The sequence below is a fragment of the Hypomesus nipponensis genome, chromosome 16, assembly GCF_054491055.1.
Source record: "Hypomesus nipponensis isolate SF chromosome 16, ASM5449105v1, whole genome shotgun sequence".
Taxonomy (NCBI): domain Eukaryota; kingdom Metazoa; phylum Chordata; class Actinopteri; order Osmeriformes; family Osmeridae; genus Hypomesus; species Hypomesus nipponensis.
This window is the reverse complement of record NC_140376.1, coordinates 844,513-871,256: the sequence shown is the minus strand read 5'-3', so window position 1 is coordinate 871,256 and position 26,744 is coordinate 844,513. Positions and strand designations below refer to the sequence as shown.

General features: G+C 48.7%; 1 protein-coding gene across 5 annotated transcripts in view; it reads right to left on the bottom strand.

Annotated features, from left to right (window-relative positions):
* The window catches only part of tprg1 (tumor protein p63 regulated 1), a 33,510-nt gene extending 11,159 nt beyond the window's left edge, over positions 1-22,351 (bottom strand). Inside the window, exons 1-3 of one of the 5 annotated variants that reach the window (XM_084676076.1) lie at positions 21,637-22,351; positions 3,667-3,912; positions 2,730-2,821 (exon numbers count right to left, since the gene is read on the bottom strand). In XM_084676076.1, coding sequence (XP_084532202.1) covers positions 2,730-2,821; positions 3,667-3,906 — 332 coding nt within the window. In that variant the 5' untranslated portion in view covers positions 3,907-3,912; positions 21,637-22,351. Of the gene's footprint in view, positions 1-2,729; positions 2,822-3,666; positions 3,937-4,320; positions 4,459-5,690; positions 6,773-21,636 lie in introns of those variants that run through there. The other 4 variants (XM_084676074.1, XM_084676078.1, XM_084676075.1 and 1 more) reach the window with 4 other exon arrangements.
* Positions 22,352-26,744: the final 4,393 nt, after the last annotated feature.

The following is a 26,744-nucleotide window of genomic DNA, read 5'->3' as shown; positions in this document are numbered from 1 at the left end:
CCTTAAATTCAACACCAAGAGCAGCACAAATACACAGAGTTTAGAAATGCACACGGCCCAAAAATGAGCTCTCTTTTCATAAAACCTGTTAAACGAGTCTCTCTTTTTCCTCTATAAAACATGCAGAGGAATGTCTCCGTCTCAGAGGGTGAGAGTGATGGAGCGTTGCCCTGGGCACGGCCTACGGTGGATGAAGACGTTTGTTACCAGCTTGTATATTTTGACATCTTTAAGCGAACTCCGTACGAGGTTATTTTGAGTAAAGACAAAAAGCATGTATAGCCCAGTCACTCAATTATGTACATACTGGAAAAGCTTCCTAATTTCAAGAAATGCCCTTGGCAAAGTTCATCCAATATGCATGCAAGCATCTCTGGGTCCCAAATGTTATATCAACAAGAAGAAAAAACTAAAAAAAGCAGTTGGAAAACTGTGTCACCAAGACATCAGCCAGGCTGAGTCTAAACGACTGCTTGGAACGGAGACCCCAGACCTACACAGTCGCCAAATCCCCTAACACAAGTTTACTGGGTGTAAAACTAAATCATAGGCTGTTTTAAACCCGATTGTCCGTTTCCTTGGAGATGCACATGCATTAAGGACAGCTCTAAGGCACAGACACACGCACACGCACACACACACACGCACACACACGCAGATAACACAAGGAGAGGGTTTCAGAGGCCGCAGTGCAGGCCGCAGATGAAAGGTGTGGACGAGAGGTTGAGTCACCTGCCCGGAGGCCTGGGGTCATGAGGGGGACGCTGGGTTCACATCCCGGGCACACGCAGGTGGGAGGCTGGGGGGGCTGGGAGGCTGGGAGGGCTGACTGAACCCACCCCCCCTCAACATGCAAACCCCCCTGATCTCCCCCTCTATGTCGTGTCACACCAACCCCCCCCCCCCCCCTTCAGGGGGCAGGCTTAGTGCCACGCTGCCAACATCACACCTCACTTTACCAAAGGTTTTCTCCCTCAACTGGGAAGATTCCATTAAGGTTTGTTTTTGAAAACAAACTGAAATCCCAGTTGTGACAGCGTGAAATGAAACTGAAACCACAGTGGTGACAGGATTGTACCAGGAGCTTTGACTGTGTTGTGTTTGGTCTGGAAGGTTTAGGAGGCTGAAGTGGTCTATGTTCTTCAGAGCAGTGGTCTTCAACCCTGGTCCTCAGGGACCCCCTGTCCTGCATGTTTTAGATGTTTCCCTGCGCCAACACACCTGATTCAAATGAATGGTCGTTACAAGGCTTCTGCAGAGCTGGATAACGACCCATTCATTTGAATCAGGTGTGTTGGAGCAGGGAAACATCTAAAACATGCAGGACAGGGGGTCCCTGTGGACCAGGTTGGGAACCACTGTTTTAGATGTTTCCCAGCTCCAACACACCTGACCCAAATGAAAGGGTCATTGTCAGAGCTTGGTAACGACCCAGTCGTTGTGTTGGAAGTGACTGAGCCGTTACCAAGCTCTGACAATGACCCTTTCATTTGGGTCAGGTGTGTGGGATGAGGGAAACATCTAGGGGTCCCTGAGGACCAGGGTTGAAGACCACTGCTTAAGCAGACTACCCTGAACGCTTCCCATCTTCTCCCCTATGCTGTTAAGACAAACCAGCCTGGCCCAGGGTACATAACCCCAGCTGACCTGCTCTGACTTCTCCCTCCCCTTCCTCCCATACTGCTGTCACCAACTATCGCATAAACTTCCTCCTGTTTGCAGCATACGGCTGCTCCCATCGCCACGCTGCGAAGTAGCTGCCACTGTGTCATTGTGTGGAGTGGAGACCGTGCAGAAGAAGGATGTATTATTTATTGTCTCGTGGCCCAGCCCTGTTCCCTGAAAGGCTGGGCCAGTCACATGGTCCTGGAGAAGCAAGCCAGCTTGTTAAATGTCCTCAAGCAGGTTCATTTTGTTGCATGTTCCTTTTCGTTATATCATCTCCTATAACTTTAACTTCTTCACATAAAACAAGGAAATGAGCAAGTCTACAACGACAACTGTTTGAAAGTTTTGTGAGGTCTGGATGACTTGCCCTCGTGTATAGTACACTCCAGAGTATGGTAGCAAACAAAACCGTTAAACAGTAGATGGGTACAAAGCGCTCAGTAAGAACGAACCGGAAGAAAAGGTTGTGATCAGATTTCTTTGAAGCCGATTTCAAGAAGGAACAACAAGTCCCAGCACAGAACCTCTCTCAGAACCTCTCTCTCTCCTTAGATGAACAGAACCTCTCAGAACCTCTCTCTCCTCAAATGAACAGAACCTCTCTCTCTCTCCTCAGATGAACAGAACCTCTCAGAACCTCTCTCTCTCTCCTCAGATGAACAGAACCTCTCAGAACCTCTCTCTCTCTTCTCAGATGAACAGAACCTCTCAGAACCTCTCTCTCTCTTCTCAGATGAACAGAACCTCTCAGAACCTCTCTCTCTCCTTAGATGAACAGAACCTCCCAGAACCTCTCTCTCTCTCTCCTCAGATGAACAGAACCTCTCTCTCTCTCTCTCTCCTCAGATGAACAGAACCTCTCTCTCTCTCCTCAGATGAACAGAACCTCTCAGAACCTCTCTCTCTCCTCAGACGAACAGAAACTCTCTCTCCTCAGACGAACAGAACCTCTCTCTCCTCAGACGAACAGAACCTCTCTCAGAACCTTTCTCTCTGTGCAAGAAGGCACATTACAAATGAAAGGTATTATTGTCATTATTATGATGAACAGTCTTGCTTACTCAGCCAGCAGCCAGGTGCTGAGGACTCTTCCATCCACCTGTTGATCCACCAGGCCCCTGACGTCCTCCACAGCCTGGTCCAGGGTCCCGGGCTGGGGGGAGAGGACACACATCACCAGGGACCAGGGAACCAGGAACCAGAAAACCAGGGAAGCAGGAAAGTAACTTTAGTTAAACATAGGTGGGACATTTTTTTTAAACTGCAATTCTGTCCCTTTACTCTTTACATTTTAAATAATTAATTTGCATACATTAACTCTCAGCTCCAGCAACGCGATACTTCCCCTGGCTCAAATCTCTGGACTCGGGTAGAAGCACGAGAACGTGCTAGATTCAGCTGACAACATTTGCACATGTCCGTGAATTAAAAGACAGATTAATTGATTTAGTTTAGGAGTGTCTGGCTGGCTTGACGGCTGATTAAACACAGTAATATTTACCGTGGGCGGGGAGGCGGACTGAGGGGCAGTTAATCTCTGGGGGTTTTGCGCTGCTACAACTGCCAGAGGTGTAAATAACCGTGACGTTGCGGATCATTATAAAATAATCTCATAAATCTGGCCATTGGACCCAGTGGATTTCTTCTCTACACAATGAGCCTAATTAATTTCAGAATGTAATTAAACGCATCGTTGTGCCTTTATCTTCTCTATATGACAAAATCACAAATAGGAAAATGTGTTTCTTTATACTTTTGAAAATTGATTTGTACTATTTACATTGGATTCATAGGAGTGTTGAGGATGGGCGCAATGCTGACCAAACAGTACTGTCAAAAAACTCGGACACAAAAAACGATAAAACCAGACACAGAAGACTGCTTCTGCAGAACTGTCTGATTGTGTGATTTCTGTGATATGGCGTTGCCATTTTGACCGAATCACATTAATAGCGCAAGGCCCGGGGCCCCGGTAATAAAGAGCGCGAGAGTCATTACCCTCAAGACAAAAAACCTCTTCAGTTTGAACTGGTTCACTGCTGACGTCCACTGATTCTCCTTCGACTGGGCGCTGGGCGGCATGGCGGGTCCCGCGCTCTCGGGAGACTGAAGCGCCGGTGAACTCGGTTCAGCTGCAGCCGGTTGAACGGGAGTGGGAGCGGGGTCAGTTGAGGCGGACCCTGGTGCTTGTTGATCCAGCTCAACGGCCTTGAACGTGTCTTCTTCTGCCTCCGACATCCTTGCCTGTTATCAAGGCAACCACAAGAGCTACTTCGTTTAACCATCACCAGGCAACACTGTAGGCCTGTTTGCCCATGACAGGCTAAAGCGCACCGCGAAGTTTAGTAATTGAATTGCTTCCTACCTAATACTACTTACACTTAGGATATTTAACAGTAGGTCTAGCTAGATTTAGGCGTATTTGAGAGGGATCATTTCATAATAGTGTAGCATATGCAACAAATTGAAAACCTATTTCCTGGACTACTCTGCCTACAATGATTTGGGAGGAACCTGCAACTAGATTGTTTATGTCAAAAACGATCAAGAAGTATCGTTTCTTATAGTTAGGTTGCCCCAAAACGTTTCTATGCTCTAAATTCACGTTTCAAGACGAACTATAGTTGAACCGACACAGGGTTTTCTTCTTACCTGGGGGTTGTTTGCCTTTGGGACTTATAGCCTGATGTCGTTTTCGGTCAAATAAAATGTTTGGTACAGCGGGGGAGACTGGCATGTGGCAGGTGCGCGAGGCATTCTGCTACTTCCTTATTCCGCAGACAAGCCCGTATTTTTTTTTTGGGGGGGGGGGGGGGGGGTGGGGGGGGGGGGGGGGGGGTGGGTTGCGCTAACAAGTCACATCCACTAACTGAAATCCATTGCAATAACCATGTTGAGAAACTAAGTTATGAGAAAGTTAAGAATCGGTGAAATGGTTAGTTGGCATATGGAACTACATCTAGCAGGGACCTAACGCTCTGAAGAATCACCGTAATGGTCTATTTGAATATCTAGCCTCCAGTGTGTAGTCGAATTTCAAGCTACTATGTATTAAGCACCCAAATTGAAAGTTTATCTTTTAAATCTTGACTGATTTACTTCGCCGGTGTTCTACATAATTTCACCGTTAGGCAAGACGGTTGTCTAGGGTTTAGGCCAACTGACACGCTATGACAAATGCATAAACAATGCACCGTAGCTTCACAGAGCTATGCTTGTAAGATAAATATTTTTGCTTCGCTTTTCCCTTTTCATGCTAAAATGTTCCCACTTTGATGTCTCTGCTCGAAATACCAATGTTTCATGCTCATGGGTTTAACTGGACCCATAATATATCAAACAATTAGGTGAGTGGGACGGATAGGATTGTTTGGAGTGAATTATATTCTCTCTCCCGCAATGCCGTGAATAGCTTTCGCTGTAAGCCTCACTCTTCTCCCGGGCTAATCGTTTCTGACACCGCGTGCAAGAGGGCCACCCATTCCCCTGTGCCGTTCTTTGAATGAGCTATTCAAAAGGTTTTCTGGAAGTTTAAAACGAATCTACTTGTAATCCTGAGCCGCCATAGATGCGCTGACAGCTCTGTGAAGAAGCTTTTCAGTGTGGAGGGTTTCTTCTATAGCTACGCCCCCGCAGCAGAGGTCTCAGATGAGTAACATACAGCTTGAACTCCCAGCGGTAGAGAAGCTCTCTCTAAACCTGTCGCACACTCATCTGGTTTAAAGTCAGCTGTCTTGTAATGACATCTCATTACTCGGGAGAAACGGCCAGTCCTAGTTCAATAATTAAATTCCTGGAATACTGACACTAACATATCCTAATAATGGTCAAAGAGGACTGTTAACGATCATTTATTATTAAAAGATCGCCTTGACATAAAGTAGAATGACGCTAAAATAGTTTATAAATATATGTATTAACTGATCAGGACATCATGTTAAAGTAGGTCGTTTTGTGTAAGTTTTTCAACATGACGGGAAATGACAACACTGCATGTTTTTATGCAGAGGCTCTGAACTTACCAGACCTCCAGTCGACACGGGCTTCATCTCATCCAGCGAGGCAAGGATAAGAATAATCTATATCGCTCTATCTGGGCCAAGTGATCAACGCCGCAGAACTGGAATTTACCGGATCAGCCGAGATGTGGATTTGGCTGTGGAAACTTTGCGATTTGAGGCACGAGCAGCCTTGGCACATTTGAACAATCATCTGTAATATACACACTGGACCATTCACCTGCCACCTGTGCTCTAGGATGGGTTTAGACCTAAGACAAATCACATCCTGTCAGCATCAACGCACAACCTGCACATGTGGGTAAACAAACTTAATCTATCTGGATTAACCATGTTATTCCAGGAAATAAAATATTGACCATCATATAGGCTCCAGTACAATACAAAAAAACAACACATGACTAACTAGAGCACCACAGTGACCACCACTGTAGTCTGTAGGACCTTCACACACAGCCTGAGTATTTAGGATGTTAGTGATGTATTGTGGACACAAATCCCTATGCTGTACTGTAGTATTGAAGTCATGTAACCCCTTGACAACTCTACACACTCTAACAAGGCCACAGCCAGCTCCTGGCACTGTTACTGGAGGAGAGAGAGAGAGTGTGAGAGTGCAACAGAGATGGAGAGAGAGTGCAAGAGAGAAAGAAAGAAAGAGAGAGATTCAATTATGCCTGTATATTGTGTTTATCCACATCCAGAGCAGCCTGATTTAACTCCCCCAACACAGGCAGGCGGATCAGCCGATGTAACACAGCTCTCATCGACCTCAGGGCAACCACCTCCATGATCTGTGTGTGTTTACACACACAGAGTGCCTATGTGTGTTTATACATGACTGTAAGTGTGTTTACATACAGTAGGAATGTGTGTGTGTGTATTTGTGTGTACATCGGGTTGCTGAGGCGTAGCAACACTGACAGCTTTTTTTTTTCTCCGCTGGGTCCGTGAGTAATGCCCGGGCCGGGGCGGAGGAGATGGGGGAGGGACGGGAGGGTTCATTAACCCAGCTGAAGCTTGATGAGCCGTGATCCTGCTAGCCTCCTACGTCCCCAGGAAGTCGGGCTGCAACTCCTGATGCTGGGGGCTGGAAGAGCTGTGGGCTGGAAGATCTGGGGGCCGGGGGATCTGGAGGATCTGGGGGCTGGGGATCTGGAGGATCTGGGGGCTGGGGGATCTGGGGGCTGGGGGATCTGGGGGCTGGAGGAACTGGGGGGGCTGGAGGGGAGCTGGAGGAAATGGGGGATCTGGGGGCTGGAGGGGAGCTGGGGGCTGGAGGGGCTGGAGGGGAGCTAGGGGCTGGGGGAGATGGGGGATCTGGGGGCTGGAGGGGCTAGGGGATCTGGGGGCTGGAGGGGCTAGGGGATCTGGGGGCTGGAGGTCCAAACATTTTAAGATTCAAATAGATGTAGAGAATTTAGAGATGTCAATAACATCTCCCTCATCACACGGATGTTTCCCAGCGACCGTGAGAGGGTAAGAGTGGTCTCCAGAGTCGACCTCACATCCCTCTGAGAAGAACAGAGATGGTCAAATGTGGTTGGGTAAACAGCAAAAGTATACTTTCTGACCGCAAGCTGACCTCGTTGTTTACAGTCTGGAAGGGAAACTTCCAGGTGATCGCCGCCGACGGTCATCGACAAACGGTTCCACTTGACCTTGACCGCTGTGGTTGGGCGGGGGGAGGGGAGGCCTGTCGACAGGGATCAGACACGGTTCACTGTCGGGGTCGGACGTGGGGTTTCAGGTAAACACGATGCACACCGGACCTAGCAACCGGTAACCATCTCTCTCTGAGGACTTCAATACAACCAGACGTTTTTCTGGAACACCAACTCATCAGACACAAAGGATACAATCGAAGTTTCATCATGAAAAGTCGGAAATAACCTATTGAGGAAGATAGAAGCGCATACCCCCGTTCATCTCTGAGTTTAGCAGATGCTTTTATCATTGGCGATTACGCGGGGGGATCTGAACCGTGATCTGCAGTCCAATGCGCCTTAGCTGAGCTATACCCTCCCTATCAAAATGTCTGTTAAATGGATCTGCTGCACATCAGTGTCTCCTCTCAGGTGACATGCTCACTCCTCAGACTGCTACGCAGTTTTCAGAAGAACAGCAGCTCAGATAATATTAGGATTTATCACAGGTGTTATTACAGGTTACATCATTTATTCTAGGTTTAGGCAGGTCGCTCGGACAAAGTCAAGAGGAGCAGGGCCGAAGACTTCCAAACGTACCAGAACTTCTTACAAATATCAATACATTTGAACTTGATGTTACTTGAGAGAGCCAGAGGCAACTCGCCTCGTCTGGGTGCAGTTCTGAACTTGTCCACTAAGAGGCAGTGTTGCCTCAGTGTCCGTGCTGCCCAGCACAGTTACAACCTGCTCCACTGCAATCAGGCTGCTCTGTTTTCCCTCCACATGCTAAGCACACGTTAAACACATGTCATGAGCTCCATGCATCAGCTGAAAGGCTTTCGCTCGCCGTTCTGCGTCAGATGAGCTGGTTCTGTAGTCTTCAACAGTGAAGTGCTGAACTGTGGACCTTTTATTAATGTAACATGTTCTCCTCCCCTCGCCTCCCCTCCTTCGCTCTCCCCCCACCTCCTCTCCTCTACTCCCCCCACCTCCTCTCCTCTACTCCCCCCACCTCCTCTCCTCTACTCCCCCCACCTCCTCTCCTCTACTCCCCCCACCTCCTCTCCTCTACTCCCCCACCTCCTCTCCCCTCCCTCACGCCAGGGTGACCAACAGGGCACCAGCCTTGTGACCCTCGCAGGAGGACTGACCCGTCAATCAGGTCTCTCGGTAGTCACTTTCCATGAAGATTCAATGCATAGGATGTAGGGCAGACAGACAGACAGACAGACAGACAGACAGGCAGATAGGCACACAGGCAGACAGACAGACAGACAGACAGACAGACAGACAGACAGGCAGGCAGGCAGGCAGACAGACAGACAGACAGACAGACAGACAGACAGACAGACAGACAGACAGACAGACAGACAGGCAGGCAGGCAGGCAGGCAGGCAGGCATCTAAGTGTCCCGGCAGCCCTGCTGTGGATGTGCCCAGGGACTCCCTCACCCTCTAGTGATTTGAAAGCAGTGACCCTCTTTCTCTCCAAGCACCAGATGGTTATGCACACCTGTCCCCAGCGCTGAGAGGACCCCAGCGTGTGTGTGTGTGTGTGTGTGTGTGTGTGTGGGTGTGTGGAGCCCCCCTGGGTAGGAACGTTAACAGTTGAGCTCAACCAAGAGCAGATGCCTGACCTAACAGAGGGTTAAGTGTGAACGCTAGCCCGGGTCAGGGAGGCACAGCCTTCACTACGCATCTGCAGCGCTGGGCGGTGCCTGATTAAACACAGCTCCTCCACACACACACACAGGATCAGGAATACCTCAGAACACCTTGGAACCAAGACCAGACTTCCTGCTGAGAGTGGCTTCACGTGGTTTACCATGAGTGTTAAGGCCAGGGAACAGAGACTGCTGAGTGTGTGTGTGTGTGTGAGAGAGACTGCTGAGTGTGTGAGAGAGACTGCTGTGTGTGTGAGAGACTGCTGTGTGTGTGTGGGAGACTGCTGAGTGTGTGTGAGAGACTGCTGTGTGTGTGTGTGAGACTGCTGTGTGTGAGAGAGACTGCTGTGTGTGAGAGACTGCTGTGTGTGTGAGAGACTGCTGAGTGTGTGTGAGAGACTGCTGTGTGTGTGAGAGACTGCTGTGTGTGTGTGTGAGACTGCTGTGTGTGTGTGAGAGACTGCTGTGTGTGTGTGTGAGAGACTGCTGTGTGTGTGAGAGACTGCTGTGTGTGTGTGAGAGACTGCTGTGTGTGTGTGTGAGAGACTGCTGAGTGTGTGTGAGACTGCTGAGTGTGTGTGAGAGACTGCTGTGTGTGTGTGAGACTGCTGAGTGTGTGTGAGAGACTGCTGTGTGTGTGTGAGACTGCTGTGTGTGTGTGAGACTGTTGAGTGTGTGTTGCGTGTGTTTTCTGCTCTGTCTCTAAATCACGCACCGCCCCGGTGACGGCGTCTCTCCCTCTCCGGTTGTCGGGGGACGGACAGGGAGATAGTCTGGTGATTTATAGGGCGTGATTACCAGAGCTGCACTCATTTACTGCTGCTGTCGCCCTCATTACTGCTGCTGTCGCTTCAGCGAAAGGAGGGCCCGGGTTTCATCCCTTCCTTGTTGGTCTGAACGTTGTGTACGAATACACATGACACCCTCCCCTCCCTCTCACATGCCCTCTCCCCTCCCTTCCCGTCCACCTCCTGTTCAGGGTGAGGTATGACCCGGCTGTCTGGGGAAGAACGGCACCACAGCCTGTAGGGTACCAGGTGGGCTTCATAGCCCAGCACCACAGCCTGTAGGGTACCAGGTGGGCTTCATAGCCCAGCACCACAGCCTGTAGGCTACCAGGTGGGCTTCATAGCCCAGCACCAGAGCACCAGAGCACCAGAGCAGCAGAGCAGCAGAGCAGCAGAGCAGCAGAGCAGCAGAGCAGCAGAGCAGCAGAGCAGCAGAGCAGCAGAGCAGCAGAGCAGCAGAGCAGCAGAGCAGCAGAGCAGCAGGGCTGAGGGCAGCAGGGCTGAGGGCAGCAGAGCAGCAGAGCAGCAGAGCAGCAGGGCTGAGGGCAGCAGGGCTGAGGGCAGCAGAGCAGCAGAGCAGCAGGGCAGCAGGGCAGCAGAGCAGCAGAGCACCAGGGAAGTCACCCTCCCCTCAGCCCTGTCACAGCATCGCCCACGGAGCCACTTCTAACATGGAGGGAGTGTGAAAGAGTTTCTTCTTCTTCTACTGAATGCCAGTCAGAGGGGAGAGAGACCAAGAGAGAGGGCTAATCACAGCTCGGTGGTCGTGTTTACAGCTACAAGGCTACTGACTGATGAAACAGAACCCTCTGTAACACAGGGCCTTACAAACCAGGCATCCCCTCTTCATCAAAGACCAACCAGGAGACACACCCTCCCCCCCTCCCCCCCCTGCAAGAGGGCGTTCAAGTTTCAAACCAGATTAATAGTGGACCGGATTCACCACCGTATTGATTATCTCCATTCCCCCATTCCGTTCTTATTTGTTTCTCGTCCAACGAAGCGCTTCGTATGATGTCTCTGCATGTTGCAGAAGGGGGAACAGTGGCTGCTTAATATAGCCGTGTTGACCCACTTTTCCAACAGGACTCACCAAACTATGTTGAACAACGCAGGACCACATCGACTGAAAACAAACGGTCTTAAACACGTCCCTGCTTGAGTGCTGTTCTGTCCGTCACACAGCCAGTGGGAGACAGAACAGCTCGAATACTTAGTTTTCCATCTCCTCTGAGTTGCCCGGGGTAGGAGCGGTGAGGAGAGCTGGAGAGTATCGAACTGAAAATGTGATTTAAAAACATATTTTTTTTAAACTGCACGTCAAACTTCTACTGAGGCAGACAGTTTGTTGTTGCGCGGGTGACGGTGGAAATTAAAAGTGTTCTGGTGATGAATGAAAGATTGAGCATTAGCCCAACTGTAGGGGTCGATAAACCACTGTAAAGCCCTCAGTGTATCTGTTACCCTGCATCAGTGGACACAATCCTCTGGTGCAGGGTAACAGGGCATATCTGATGATACATAACATTTAGTCATTTAGCAGACGCTCTTATCCAGAGCAACTTACAGTCCCTCTGGATAAGTACAGGGACATTCCCCTCGAGGCAAGTAGGGTGAAGTGCCTTGCCCAAGGACACAACGTCATTTGGCACGGCCAGGAATCGATCTGGCAACCTAGCCCGACTCCCTCACCGTTCAGCCACTTGACACCCAGCACAATGCCCTGCTCAGCTCTGTGTTATTAACTGATGAAAAAATGATGAATGAAAAATTAAAACATTTTTTGTTGTTGTTAGCGGGAGCCAAAAATGGTGTGAAATCCTGGACGACTCGACCCACATGTTTCCAAGAACGGGCGTTTGTACTCTTGTTGTGTGTGTGGGGGGTCATAATAAAAGAGTCTGGGCTCCCATGGCAACTGAAAAACAGTCAACTAAAGACAAACAGGAGGACTGTGAACTTACACCTACGCGCATGCTGAAAAACAGTCTTTCACCGATCCATCAACGCAACCACTCTCTGCAGTCTGGGCAATAACGTCTGGTAGCACAGGGCTGGTAAATAGGTCACGGCTGCAGATAATTGTATTAACTGCGCTGTAAATAGACTTAAGAAACAAACATAGATTGCATAAAATACTGTGATGTTTTGTCAGAATCCGTTTCACACAAATTGGCAGAATCTTTTTAATGCCGTCTACCTCTTTGTCAGTCTTGTTGTCAGCTCAATAACAGCTCGTTTAGACGCAGCAGAATGCTCTTATACGGTGGGTATGGAGGGCAATCATTCTTCAGCAGCCTTCTCTTAAAAGCAAAAAACTAAACATGATCCTCAAAGAATTATGTTTGACGTATAAGAGAACTTTGAACCTTCAACATGACACCAGAAGACGTATCATCCCTGACATCTCCCCATTACGTTTGGAGTGAATCCCAGACCCAAAGCTCTCCTCCAGCACAGAGATAAACACAACTGGGGTACAGGAGGAGTGTGTGAGGAGATGTGACTGGCAGGCGCAGGGTCTAAAACCCAGGCACAACCCGGGTTCAAGAGCCAAGAACAAGCTAGACTACAGTAGGCGGGGCTCAATTCCACACAGAGGTCAGTTTCGGAGGACTGTGGGCTTGGAATCACTTCTGCCCTACAAGCATCAAGTTAAACTCTAATTGATGGATGTTACAGACATATATAGAAATCACACACATTCCTTATGTGAATACATGATTGCACACAGGGAACATGATTAAGAATTCATACACACAAACACACCAGTAACAGACTGGTGTTGTGTTGTGTCTCTAGTGTTGTGTCACTAGTAACAGACTGGTGTTGTGTCTCTAGTAACAGACTGGTGTTGTGTCTCTAGTAACAGACTGGTGTTGTGTCTCTAGTAACAGACTGGTGTTGTGTCTCTAGTAACAGACTGGTGTTGTGTCTCTAGTAACCGACTGGTGTTGTGTCACTAGTAACAGACTGGTGTTGTGTCTCTAGTAACAGACTGGTGTTGTGTATCTGATTTGACTCCCAAACTACGAGTTCAAACTCTAGATAAGAGAAATCCAAACTGTTCAAGCATGTGCGCGTGCAGGGCCAAGGTCCTACCCAGCTTCCAGAAAACACCATCTCCTCCTCATCCCCTCACTCTGAGACTGAAGCCTGTATTTAGAGTGTGTGTATGTGTTTGTGTGTGTAAGTGTGTGAGAGAGAGAGAGAGAGAGAGAGAGAGAGAGAGAGAGAGAGAGAGAGAGAGAGAGAGAGGAGTGGGGGGCAGGGTTAGCGGGTTGGAATGAACACAGTCACGGCAAAATGCAATAACCACATGTTGGTAAATCATTTTTAAGTTCAACTACGATATTAAAGCATTCCAGGATGAACGTTTGGGTCTGCTGTAAATTACTCCGTCTGGGCGAGACAGGAATCCGGGTGGGAGCGCACAGGGAGGTGCAGGGGTCCAAATCTAAGGTCTCCTGAAGCAGCATCCTGACAGTACAGTTGGATGACAAGCTGTTCCGACCCCTTGAGACACGCCACTACTGAGATACGCCACTACGCTCAACTGGAGAGGCAGCGATAAGCTCCCCGCCACGCGCCTCTCTCTCTCTCTCTCTCTCTCTCTCTCCGTCTCCCTCTCTCCCTCCCTCTCTCTCTCTCTCTCTCTCTGTCTCCCTCTCTCTCTCTCTCTCTCTCTCTCTCTCTCTCTCTCTCTCTCTCACACTCAAACACCCTCACCCACACAGCCTGGTGTTGATTTGCAGTTAGGCTTCTCACACAAATACACACATCCAAAACACAGACACATCAACAAACACACACACACACACACACACAACTAAATACACACACAAGCACACATAAGCACTAAAACACAGCAACACACACACACAGGTCTAAGAATCCACCCAGCTTCCAGAGCATCATTACAGTCCTTTGAAGACGTGCATCCTGCTGTGCTGGAGAACTAGGCTCTTTTCCACATCCACAAATCATCAGGATGTCCTAAATTTACCCCAGAGAAAAACACCATGACAGGGGAAAAAACTAAGATCCTTCCCCCAAGAAATTTGGGGCTGGGTGGGAAGGGGGCTGGAGGGTCTGGGGGTCTGGAGGGCCTGGGGAGGAGGGGGCTGGGGGGCCTGGGGAGGAGGGGGGCTGGGGGGCCTGGGGAGGAGGGGGCTGGGGGGCCTGGGGAGGAGGGGGGCTGGGGGGCCTGGAGATACAAGATGAAGACACAGACATTGCGTGTAGGGGAGATGTTTTAAACATGAACTTAATGAGACAGGTAGTGGTGTAAGGAGAGGTGAGCAGGTACTCAGTTCCTGAGAACACTTCAGGATGACTCAACAGGAAGTCCCAGTCAGCTGATTGTTCCGTCACCTTTCAAAGGATGCCATGGATGCCAGGGAGGCGCTTAGCGTCTTAATCAACAGGAACACAGGCAGGAACACAGCAGAAACACAGCAGAAACACAGGCAGGAACACAGGCAGGAACACAGGCAGACACAGGCAGGAACACAGGCAGGAACACAGGCAGAAACACAGGCAGGAACACAGGCAGGAACACAGGCAGAAACACAGGCAGGAACACAGCAGAAACACAGCAGAAACACAGGCAGGAACACAGGCAGGAACACAGGCAGAAACACAGGCAGGAACACAGGCAGGAACACAGGCAGGGACACAGGCAGAAACACAGGCAGAAACACAGGCAGAAACACAGCAGAAACACAGGCAGGAACACAGGCAGGGACACAGCAGAAACACAAACAGAAACACACACAGAAACACACACAGAAACACACAAACCCTCCATTGTTCTCTCTGTTGCTGTTTCCCTGAATCTTCCAACTCTCCCTCCCCCCCCTCCCTCCCCCCACACTCTCCTGCTTAAAGACAGGAGATGAGACGGCTTCGGATTAATCACCTACGTAGAATGAAACCTCCCCCCCCCTCCCTCCCTCCTGACACGGGGGTGTCAGGACATCAGCTCCAGCCTCGTGTCAACACTTCAGCCACACTTTAAACCCAGGGAGGATCTGACAAACACAAACACATTTCAACCCCTGTTCCGTGTCTTCCTCACCCTGCTCAGAGTTCTTCCCTAATTCTTCCTCTTAATTGTTAATGATTTCTTCAAATGCGAGCAGGGCGCGTTGTTCGCCCGCTCGCTCCCCTTTCGCAGGATGTCACATTCCAAGGCGTGGAGGTGGTTCTCTCTCTCTCTCGTCTGCACGGAGACCGGGAGGAAGAGGAGCCGAGGAGCCGTCTGCCGTGCTAACCTGAACCACCTCCTACATCTTCTAATGACTTTGATCATGTAGCTGTGAATCATTTAGCGCTGAGATGGAGAGCAGACGGTGCACGCATGGCCGGCCACAGATGAAGAGGCCAGGCACAAAAACACGGAAACCAAGATTGCCCCCAAGGGAGTTCTATTAAAGTTTAACTGGAACCAGTGTGGAGTGGGTTAGGATTCTCATTAACACACACACATCCACACACACACACACACACATCCACACACACATCCACACACACACACACACACATCCACACACACACACACACACACACACATCCACACACACACACATCCACACACACCGACCCAGTCAAACACTGCGGATGATACAGTTTCGTTCAACAATATCGATAATTTATAAACGTCTGATGGCATCACGAAGGAAGGACTTATCTTGTCTGTATCATGTGTAGAAGTGTTAACACTAAACAACACGCTCCAGACAGGGAGACGGGAGGGAGGCCAAGGCACAGCAGGTAGCAGCGACGCTAGGAGGACACGCGACAAGCTAGCATGGGGCTAGGAGCACACGCTACAAGCTAGCATGGGGCTAGGTTCACACGCTATAAGCTAGCATGAAGCTAGGAGCACACGCTACAAGCTAGCATGGGGCTAGGAGGACACGCTACAAGCTAGCATGGGGGTAGGAGCACACGCTACAAGCTAGCATGGGGCTAGGAGGACACGCTACAAGCTAGCATGGGGCTAAGAGGACATGCTACAAGCTAGCTAAGCTTTAAAAGTCCCTGGGGGTGTGAGTGTGTGAGCGGGATGCATCAGATGATGAATCTATTCATTGTAAACGAGCTGAGGAACACTGAGTACCGTGTCTGCTCTCAGACACACATGACATGGCAGACACACACGCACACACACACACACACTGCACAGGTACACACACGCACACACACACTCTGCACGGGTACACACATGCACGCACACACACACATACACTCTGCACGGGTACACACATGCACACACACACTGCACAGGTACACACATGCACACACTGAGACACAACAATTGTACACTGTACAAGCACTATACACACTATAGAGGTACACACACAGAATATAGGTTTGCGTACATCTCCAAACAAGCACACCAGAGGAAAGTAATTAAGTTCTCCTACCCATCATCATCACCAGTAAATGATGTCAAACGCGATTGTTCACCCATCAAGAGGTTGAAGACACACTTGCGCATGAATAGGAAAATAACACCCCTGGGTAGCAATTTAAAGACACCACTTAAAACAACGTCTTACACAGACCTTCTTGTCAATACGAGGTGGTCAATGAACAAGACGTTGCTAGGGAACTGTTGCCGTAGGACCAAGATGGAAGATTATGGAAAAAGTATAGGTGTTTGTCTGTAAAGAGCGAAGGGTCAACGCTCGACAAATGCTGAGTGCTACGGTCTCTAGGGGAAACAGGTCTCTAGGGTAAACAGGTCTCTAGGGGAAACAGGTCTCTAGGGGAAACAGGTCTCTGGGGTAAACAGGTCTCTAGGGTAAACAGGTCTCTAGGGGAAACAGGTCTCTAGGGTAAACAGGTCTCTAGGGTAAACAGGTCTCTAGGGTAAACAGGTCTCTAGGGTAAACAGGTCTCTAGGGTAAACAGGTCTCTGGGGTAAACAGGTCTCTAGGGTAAACAGGTCTCTAGGGTAAACAGGTCTCTAGGGTAAACAGGTCTCTGGGGTAAACAGGTCTCTAGGGTAAACAGGCTTGGCCAGTGAGAGGGACTAGGACTGTTGACTGCGACACGCCAGATTAGCGCTGATGTTTAGTATCGGGTGATTACTGCCTAGAACATGGGCCTCGCATCCCCAACTTTCCTAGACCTCATACCTCGCAGCGTTGGCATGGAGACCCATCGCCACGAACATCAAAGCCCATGGCAACAATAAAACCAAGGTGCTTTTCTTCAACTCATTCCACGATGATTTAATTTTAGAGCCAAAGCACATCGTTGAGAGGAAGCCATGTTCCAGAAGCTGTTATTAAACCTGCTTTTAGTCCCAGAGGAAGCTGGCTGACTCACCCCTGGGGGAGGGAGGGAGGGAGGGAGGGAGGGAGGGAGGGAGGGAGGGAGGGAGGGAGGGAGGGAGGGAGGGAGGGAGGGAGGGAGGGAGGGAGGGAGGGAGGGAGGGAGGGAGGGAGGGAGGGAGGGGGAAGTTGGTTGCTACCTAGAGAAGAGCAGATCAACATGTGCCGTACCTTGGAGGTACTGGGATTGGTGTTTGATGGTCTGGGTAGCACTGGTCAGATTTCAGACCGTAACTAACACGTCCCATCGCAAAGCTTGGCCTTGAATACAACAACAAACATACACCCCAAATATCTCAAAGAAGGAGCGTCATAGAAGTACATGAAAAACATTTGTCTAGAGAGGTGTCAGGCAGTGTGTTGACCTCCGTACGCCGGGCTGGAGAGAGGAGGCGTGTCAGCAGGAAGACTTCCCAGGACGAGCGGAAATGAAAGGAAAACAGAATTGGAGATGGAGGAGTGAAACGGCTGGTGATTACAAACTCAACCGCTCCGCATTCCGCCCCGAGGGGGGAACACCGGCGTAGGACGATTGCCGTGTAGGATAACCGTCGTCTAGGAGACCCGGGGGGCGGCTGATTGGCCGCGCCCTCCCCTGATGGAGTCAGTTCCCCTTCCAGCTGGACAAATGCGCAAGGTTGCTGAGAGATAACAAAATGTCTTCATTTCACAACAAACAACTGGAGTCCCAGGGCTTCTTAACCAGGCTGCAGAACTAGGTTTTCCTCTCTTCTGCTGCCTGATAAGAAAAACCGGATCAACTGTCGACCTACCGCCTCCTAACTCATCTGTCAACATTTCTCTGTCTGATGTACACATGTCAGTTTGCTCTAAAATAACATTACAGCAGTTATGTGTGTAAATATTACCTACAGCTGATGTGTATAAATTACATCACAGTATATATCTAAACAGCGTGACCTTTCCAGTGACCTCAGCTAGCTGTAAGGAGCTGCTAATTCTACCAAGGAACCATCCGGTCAAAATCCAGTAGCTCAGTTAACCAGCCACAACCACAAGCCTGGGGCACCACTGGCTCAGCTTGAATTTGACTCCATGCTGCTTGTATCTCGCAGTAGAGAAAACTGGAGAAAACAAGCCCATGCTTTTTCAACTTAAAAGAACAAAGAACACTGATTTATTATGTCCTCCTAAAATACGCCTTTGTATAATAGCTTAAAAATGCTCTGAGCTGCTATAGGTATAAAAAGAAATTGGGGGAAATTCCTGGATTCTATAAATAAATGTGTTTTTATGAGAGCAGATGAGAGAGGTAGTCTAACACAGAATAAGGGAACGATCTGAAAACCTGTGGCCAGGTGCCACCACCAGATGTTCACCTTCTGAGCCACAATCCTGGTTCTTGGTTTTTGCAAAACAAGAAATCGAGAGAGACTTTGGCAGTTCGCTGGGGAATTTAAAAGCTTAGCTTGGGATGAGAGGGCTGAATCGTACATCATCACAGGAATCAAATGTCCCAAAACACTGAGGTCACCCTGGAGCGGAGACACACTGAGGTCACCCTGGAGCAGAGACACACTGAGGTCACCCTGGAGCGGAGACCAGGGGAGATCAGGCAGGGTTTCCCGCAGCACTTTACAGTTAAGGCGGCCGCCTAAGCAACACACGCCTGCCGCCTTAACTAGGTTGTAAAGAAAAACGAAGAAAAAAAAATAGCGATAGCAATATCCCCCCCCCCCCTTTTCTGCAGGAAACCCTGCCAGGGGAGACCTGGGGAGACCTGGGGAGACCAGGGCAGACCTGGGGAGACCTGGGGAGACCAGGGGAGACCTGGGGAGATCTGGGGAGACCTGGAGAGACCAGGGGAGACCTGGAGAGACCTGGGGAGACCTGGAGAGACCAGGGGAGACCTGGAGAGACCTGGGGAGACCAGGGGAGACCTGGAGAGACCTGGAGAGACCTGGGGAGACCTGGAGAGACCTGGGGAGACCTGGGGAGACCTGGAGAGACCAGGGGAGACCTGGAGAGACCAGGGGAGACCAGGGGAGACCAGGGGAGACCTGGGGAGACCAGGGGAGACCTGGGGAGACCTGGGGAGACCAGGGGAGACCTGGGGAGATCTGGGGAGACCTGAAGAGACCAGGGGAGACCTGGAGAGACCTGGGGAGACCAGGGGAGACCAGTTGAGACCTGGGGAGACCTGGAGAGACCAGGGGAGACCTGGAGAGACCAGGGGAGACCTGGAGAGACCTGGAGAGACCAGCTGAGACCAGCTGAGACCAGCTGAGACCAGCTGAGACCAGCGGAGACCTGGGGAGACATGGAGAGACCAGCTGAGACCAGCTGAGACCTGGGGAGTCCTGGGGAGACCAGCTGAGACCAGGGGAGACCAGCTGAGACCAGGGGAGACCTGGGGAGGCCTGAGCGGTGTGTTTTCATACGATTGAATGTTTAATAACTTATAATACAACAAGGAGAATAATGCTTACAACTAGTTAATTTAAAAAACACCTGACTCATTCCAATTCAGATTAAATATATATTTGTGTGAGTTCCCTCAGACATGACATTTAAAGTGACTTACTGAATCAAATATAACTATTCCTATTCCTATACCTTGCAGTAATAAACATGATTTCTATTGCAAGCCCCTCTTAATCCACCTGAGATTCCTCTCTCGACACAACCTGCAACATTCCACGCTTTATTTACAAATGTCACACTGGTAATCCCTGAAATCCCTCGAAATCCCCTTAATCAGGGCTAGGTAATCCTGAACAGAATACTCTGTCAAACTGCCACAAGCTTCCCTGCACCCTCAGTGACCCTGAGACTCAGGAGACCTGTGCTCATATAACTCAATCAAACTGTCACATCACCTCAAGTAACACCCTCTTAACATCACAACATCAGACAATGGTTAGAACATTTGGGGGGCGGGGTCTCATAGAGACACTCATTACAGAAGATCATGTGACTTTCGAGGATTAACGCAATACATGACCAGTGATAAATAATGTATTCATTTAGTAGATGCTTTCATCAAAAGCGACAGCATGCGGGGAGGGGATTTGAACCTGCAACCTATTGATCTGCAGTTAAGAGGTCTAACCACTGAGCTGAACATTTTACTATCCCCTTCTGAACAAAGACATGGAACCATAAACCTTGCTCTCTACCTGGAAACACATCACAAGGTCTATTATACAGAAACATGGAGTGGATTTAAACCTGTTGTTTAAATCCACTCCATCTAAACCTGTTGTTTAAATCCACTCCATCTACTCCACTCCATCTACTCTACTGCTCCCATGGTACCAATAAATACATTCTGTACAAAGACCTGATATGAGGGCTCTCCACCCTCATCTTAGCCAATTACTGTAGCCAACCATAACATACACAACCACCTAGTTTAAATTCAGCATTTGGAGAACAGGTCATGAGGTCACAGGTTCCGGTGTGGTGTTTTTGCCCTGTGTGAACCTCAACCCTGTTTGAGGTGGAGGTGTGTATGTGAGAGTTCTTTCTCTGCTTATGGAAGCTGAGGAAAGGGAGGGGCATCCAGCGTCTCAGAGCAAAACAGCAATCTAAACTGGATGGGGGGAGGGGAGTTAGACAAGTTTGATCTGAATAATTTATCACTGATGTTTCGACTGCCTTTGTTCTGCATCCAAAGGATCTGTGTTTCAAGCTTTTATAGCGTTTGTGGCTGGACTTATTATGCGTGATCAAATAATTCTCAGTCCAGGGATTTTAAAAGCAGGATTCTTTCCTACTTTTTCTTTAGTAATGTAAGTTATCAAGGCCACATGGGCCCTCTCTCCTTCCTCTCTACCACTTCTGATTTTAATATTACAAATATATCTCTGTCTTGGGTATATAAATGACTTACGCTTTCAACAAAGTTCTTCAATTATTCATTGCTTTAAACATTTATTTTGCACACAAAAAATCCATTATCAAAGCTAACAGTCCACACACGGTCCTGACGGATCCAGTCAAGTCTTCCTGACGTTGTCAACAGCAACTGTCAGAGACTGTTGAATGTTTTCCTTGAATGCAGGATGAACTACAGTAGATGGAGACATATCAGTCCCATCAGACCAGACTGTGTCCTGTACCAGATAATTCAACCAATTTATTTTTAATTCCTTTCAATTTGATTCATTAATCCGGAAGTGGACAGTTACTACTGTACTAACCTAGATGCACACTGATGGTTTTGGTCAGAGCCAAGCTTAAATAGCTAGGCTACTGTACCCAAGGAAAATGATTAGCTGTCAGCCAACTATTAAGATGCTCATTAGCACATAACCTACAGCATATAGCGTTATATAACCTATATAGCTAGTTAGGCAGCTGGCTAACTGTGCTAACTAATTAGCCTTGTCGGCTAGCTAGCAGTTTATAACTAACTAGGACCAGGACAACAGCCACTTCAGACAGTCCAACCGTAACCATTGTTCGTGGGAACAAGATAGCAACGATTTTATTTTGACACTGAGACACAGCTTTGTTTATGCGGTGCGGAAAACTTACCGGTAACTCTTGCCTCCTGCAGTCATGTCATGTCGCTCTTCTGCCGGGCCTGTTTTGAGCAACGCCATCTTTGTTGTCGGTTTGGTATAGCAGCTAGCTCCGTGTTGATATCGTTGTCAGACCCTCTTCTGCGCTTTAAGTAAAACTGTGCGCTTTGTGTTTTTTGCTTTACTGCCAATTTGTGCAACAGATTAGGTACTGGTAGCTAGATGATAACTAACATTGTGTGGTGAAACTAATGTCAACAGAGATCAGGTACTGTATTACAAGGCACCGGCGGGAAAGACAATGCGTGATACCGCTCGTGATAGGATCATGTTATCTTAACTGCTCTCCGCGTTTAAAAACCAATCACACACAATGAATCACTGGAAAATAACATTTGAACAAGGCTTTCCGACTATCTCTAATAACATTTATATTTTTTTAGTGGGTATACAGTAAGTCAGTTAGGCCTATAGCCTATGACACTATCCGGTAACAACACATAAGATATTCATCCCAGACACGTCCTCCTCACAATCAGCGGGATCTCCTCATCAGTGTGAGAAAAGAGCGAGTTCCCAGCAGGACCATGAAGTTTGTATTCAACCCTATGGTGATCCCCTCCCTGCACCGAGGTCACGAGGTGACGACTCAGAGGGCCGCGTTAAACCATGAGAACCGCCTTACCTCCCCGTGTCTCCCCGCTGCTCAGGAGACGCACCTTCTGGTAAAGACAGTGGCTTTAGCTGGATCTGACAGTCAGCGCTCCGTTGCATATAAATCAGCCAACGCACTCGCAAACTTCAAGGTTCGGCAGTTGATTTGACAGTTTGACATAGGCCTAAGTGTAGTTTTCGTTTCATGAGGAGGTGTTCCAACTGACATTGAACAGGAAAACCTTCTTTAGACAAGGACGCGAATGAATGAGATAGGCGAGTGGATTGAGTGAAAACGGCAGCTTTCAGGAAAATATAGCCTGGTTATTATAGGCCTTACTGAATGGCGCACACTTCAGCGGTTCCTTGGCTTACAGCAAGCAAGCAAGTTAGCCTAGGACGTTGTTTTTGGAAGACACTCGGGTGTTTCATTATTGATTTGAGAGATAGACTTCCTGAAGGACCAGACAAGCCCTTGGCCCTGTTTTCAGTTAAACTCGCTCTCACACACGCACTCGCATGCCAATATTAAAACAATTGACATTAATTTAGCCTATCAATAATCTCGGCCTACTGTAGGCCTAGTCTAGGCCTATAAGTGGCTATACTAAGTGTTCAAGGTGCTTTGTCTGAATAGTGTGACTTTTGGGTAGAGATTAGGGATGCAAAAGTTGGTCCAGTTCGGTAGGCTATACCAAATTATAGCTTGCTATAGGCCTATCACTGTTTTTTTTTATGATAAGAGTTCATTGAAACGTTGTGTGGTGGAGTATACCAGAGTAAGTGTCTGTCCTAGAAGGTCAACGTGATTCAGCATGACTCTGCTGTACCCTGCAGCCCAGACAACACAACCCTGTCAGTCAGTCAGAATAAACACCATCATTCCTCAGTCTGTGCAACCATCGTTTTGCGATCAGATAATCTTAATCGCTTTGGATAGCCTATGGTTTGATGTTTCTTTCGTTTTAACACTTTCATCTTTCATTTTATGAACTGTGACTGTCAGATGGAGAGTCCTTGCAAAACACATTATATATATAAAACAATACAACAGAATCACACATCAATGTATTTCTCGAGTTTAAAAATATTTTATTTCTCTTCTACAATTCTTTTCGGGCTGAATGTCAGTGTGGTGAGCAGAGGTTGTTAATAGGTCGAGAGCGAGCTGGAGCCGCGCCGTTTCCTGTCTGCACTGTCCCGGCGCACGCGGGGAGGCTGACGGTGGCGGATGTGACTCATCACCCCGGGCGGCGCGTGATCCTGAGCGCCTCTGACAGGAATCTTCCGTCTCTGCTTCCGTGTTGTGACATTTCCTTGAGTCTCTTTGCATGCTACCCAAAACAAGCATGCCCCCTCGCAGCCCCGCGCTGACACCAACCTCAGCATCCACGCGAGCCCACGGCTGACCCCGGCTGCCGCTTGGGGAAAACTCGTACAGTAGATTACACTTAGCCCGGCCCCGGGACAAGACTGCTACTCAACGGCGGTCCTGTAATCATTAATGATACATTAGCTTGTTATCCAGGCATTTAGAGACAAGAAATGGTTCATGTGGCTTTCATGTAAGCCAAGCCACTTGACTCCCCGCATGTTTGACATGCAAAGGCAGGAACATGGGTCTAGGATCCATGCTCTGAATTACTGTATAGAAAAGCCCATCATTCCGAGACAGCAAATGAATCATTCCCTACATCGCTGATGCTGAATGACGTGGAAGGACAGTGTATCCGTGTTATTCACAAGGAACAGAAAACAACTGGAGGTTAAACTTCCGCTCTCCCCACTTTTCAGTTTCTATCTAGGCAACTCTGACTAACTGCTTACATCACTACCCTCGGAGGACGCAGGGACGCGCAAAAAATCAATGCTCTAGATGCGAATGCGCAGTGAGGCTTCACTTCATAGCCGTTATCGCCGTTAGCTTGGAGCGCTGCAACGGCGACCCACATTGTAATGTTATGTAAATATGACCGTATGACAGCTTCATTTAAAGTGGAGCGCGGGGACGCGCGCAGTATTACTGTTATGCATGATAGCGGCAACATTCCGCTCCCTCGTTGCTCATGCGCTTCCTGGTAAATAATTTAGGACGTAATTCGGAGTATTAGGACGAGGCATTCACAAATGCCAAGCAAGCCCCCGGAGTCTTTACACTGGAATTTGTAAACTCAAAGGAAGAAACTGGAAGGTGCATCGTGCAGGCTGCTAGGGCCATCACTCATCAATTTGTTTGTAAACAGCAGATTTATGTGCAGTAAAGCAAGTCCTCGGCTGAACTGCTGGAGGGGAAAACACACAGACACACACACTCTCTCAGACACACACACTCTCTCAGACACAGAGGCACATAAGGAGGCAGCTTTCCCAAACACCAAATTGAAAATTGCGAGAGCTCTGGGTTTTACAGTTCCCAGTGGTAAAGTTACATGTGGAGTCACAACATTTTCCAATAGTGTAATAGTAAATCTGTTAAAGATGTGATCTGCTTTGGGCACAGCTGGCTGGCTGAATGTTGCCACAAAGCCCGACAACATCGGGCAACAGCGTCCTCACACTCGGCACATTAGCAAGAGCGTTGTCTCAGAGCGGGCTGGTACGTTTATGGGAATGCTTGAACAACATTGCAGCAGGGCCTAATAAGACAGCTCAGTGGTTAAAGCATTTGACTACTTATCAAGAGTTTCCAGGTTCCAATCTCCCTGTATATTGTTTTTGGAAAAAATGATAAATGGTAGAAGAAAATTCCGGAAGACTGGTCGTTATTATTGATGATAACAGACTTACAGAGAACATGAACCTAGATGTTTGTAGAAATGAATTTTAATGTCTACAAACACAGTCCAGTCTTCCTCCTCTGAAGAGTAAACATGTGGGTCAGGCCTGTTCTGTCTCTTAATTAACCTGATTCAATTATACATACAACATTTTATCCAGCGGTATCACTTCACCCTCTTTTACATTTAGGATTGCTGTTTCAATTTAGCAATCTGCGGAGGGGATATAAAATGCCAGTGACTTACTGCCAAGCTGAAGAGCACAGGCGATGACAAATGGAAAGGATTAAATCAAGCGAGTCTTGGAAGGCGACAGTAAAAATGGACTTTCAGGAGACCCTTAAATTATTCCAACAACTCCATCAGCCTCATTCCAGCAGTGCACATCCCTCACAGGCGAGAGCTCTGTCCTCACGGGAGCTGAACTTCAGGCTGGTTGCTGACTGTCACTGAGATGGGCCTGTCTTAGACCTCGGATGAATAAACAGTCTGAATGTTCAAGCTGTTGAAATGAACGCCACAAGGGTCACATGAGGAGCAGGAGGGGGGCAGGCAGGTAGGGCAGGTGAGAGACAGGTAGCGTGGGTGAGAGGCAGGTAGGGCAGGTGAGAGACAGGTAGCGTGGGTGAGAGGCAGGTAGGGCAGGTGAGAGACAGGTAGCGTGGGTGAGAGGCAGGTAGGGCAGGTGAGAGACAGGTAGCGTGGGTGAGAGGCAGGTAGGGCAGGTGAGAGACAGGTAGCGTGGGTGAGAGGCAGGTAGGGCAGGTGAGAGACAGGTAGCGTGGGTGAGAGGCAGGTAGGGCAGGTGAGAGACAGGTAGCGTGGGTGAGAGGCAGGTAGGGCAGGTGAGAGACAGGTAGCGTGGGTGAGAGACAGGTAGGGTAGGTGAGACAGGTAGTAGGAGATTCTGAGCAGGTAAAAAGCTGTCGTCATCCTGCCAGGGGGAGTTAAGCAGAGAAGCTCATTAACAGGGAGAGCTGCCTGTGTTAACACAGTCAGTGTTGACACAGCAGACCAGAGGGCTCGTCTCGTACACCAGTCAGAGAGGGAAGAGGCCTCCAGAGAGACAGACCTCCCTGTGAAGACAGACTCTTACTGTCTCTGTACAGTGGTGATTCAAACATCAGAACCTCTGTACAGTGGTGATTCAAACCTCAGAACCTCTGTACAGTGGTGATTCAAACATCAGAACCTCTGTACAGTGGTGATTCAAACATCAGAACCTCTGTACAGTGGTGATTCAAACATCAGAACCTCTGTACAGTGGTGATTCAAACCTCAGTACCTCTGTACAGTGGTGATTCAAACATCAGAACCTCTGTACAGTGGTGATTCAAACATCAGAACCTCTGTACAGTGGTGATTCAAACCTCAGTACCTCTGTACAGTGGTGATTCAAACATCAGAACCTCTGTACAGTGGTGATTCAAACATCAGAACCTCTGTACAGTGGTGATTCAAACCTCAGAACCTCTGTACAGTGGTGATTCAAACCTCAGAACCTCTGTACAGTGGTGATTCAAACCTCAGAACCTCTGTACAGTGGTGATTCAAACATCAGAACCTCTGTACAGTGGTGATTCAAACATCAGAACCTCTGTACAGTGGTGATTCAAACCTCAGAACCTCCAACACAGTCTGCTGAGACGAGAAGATGGTCCTATGTAAACAATTACACAGAAAAAACATG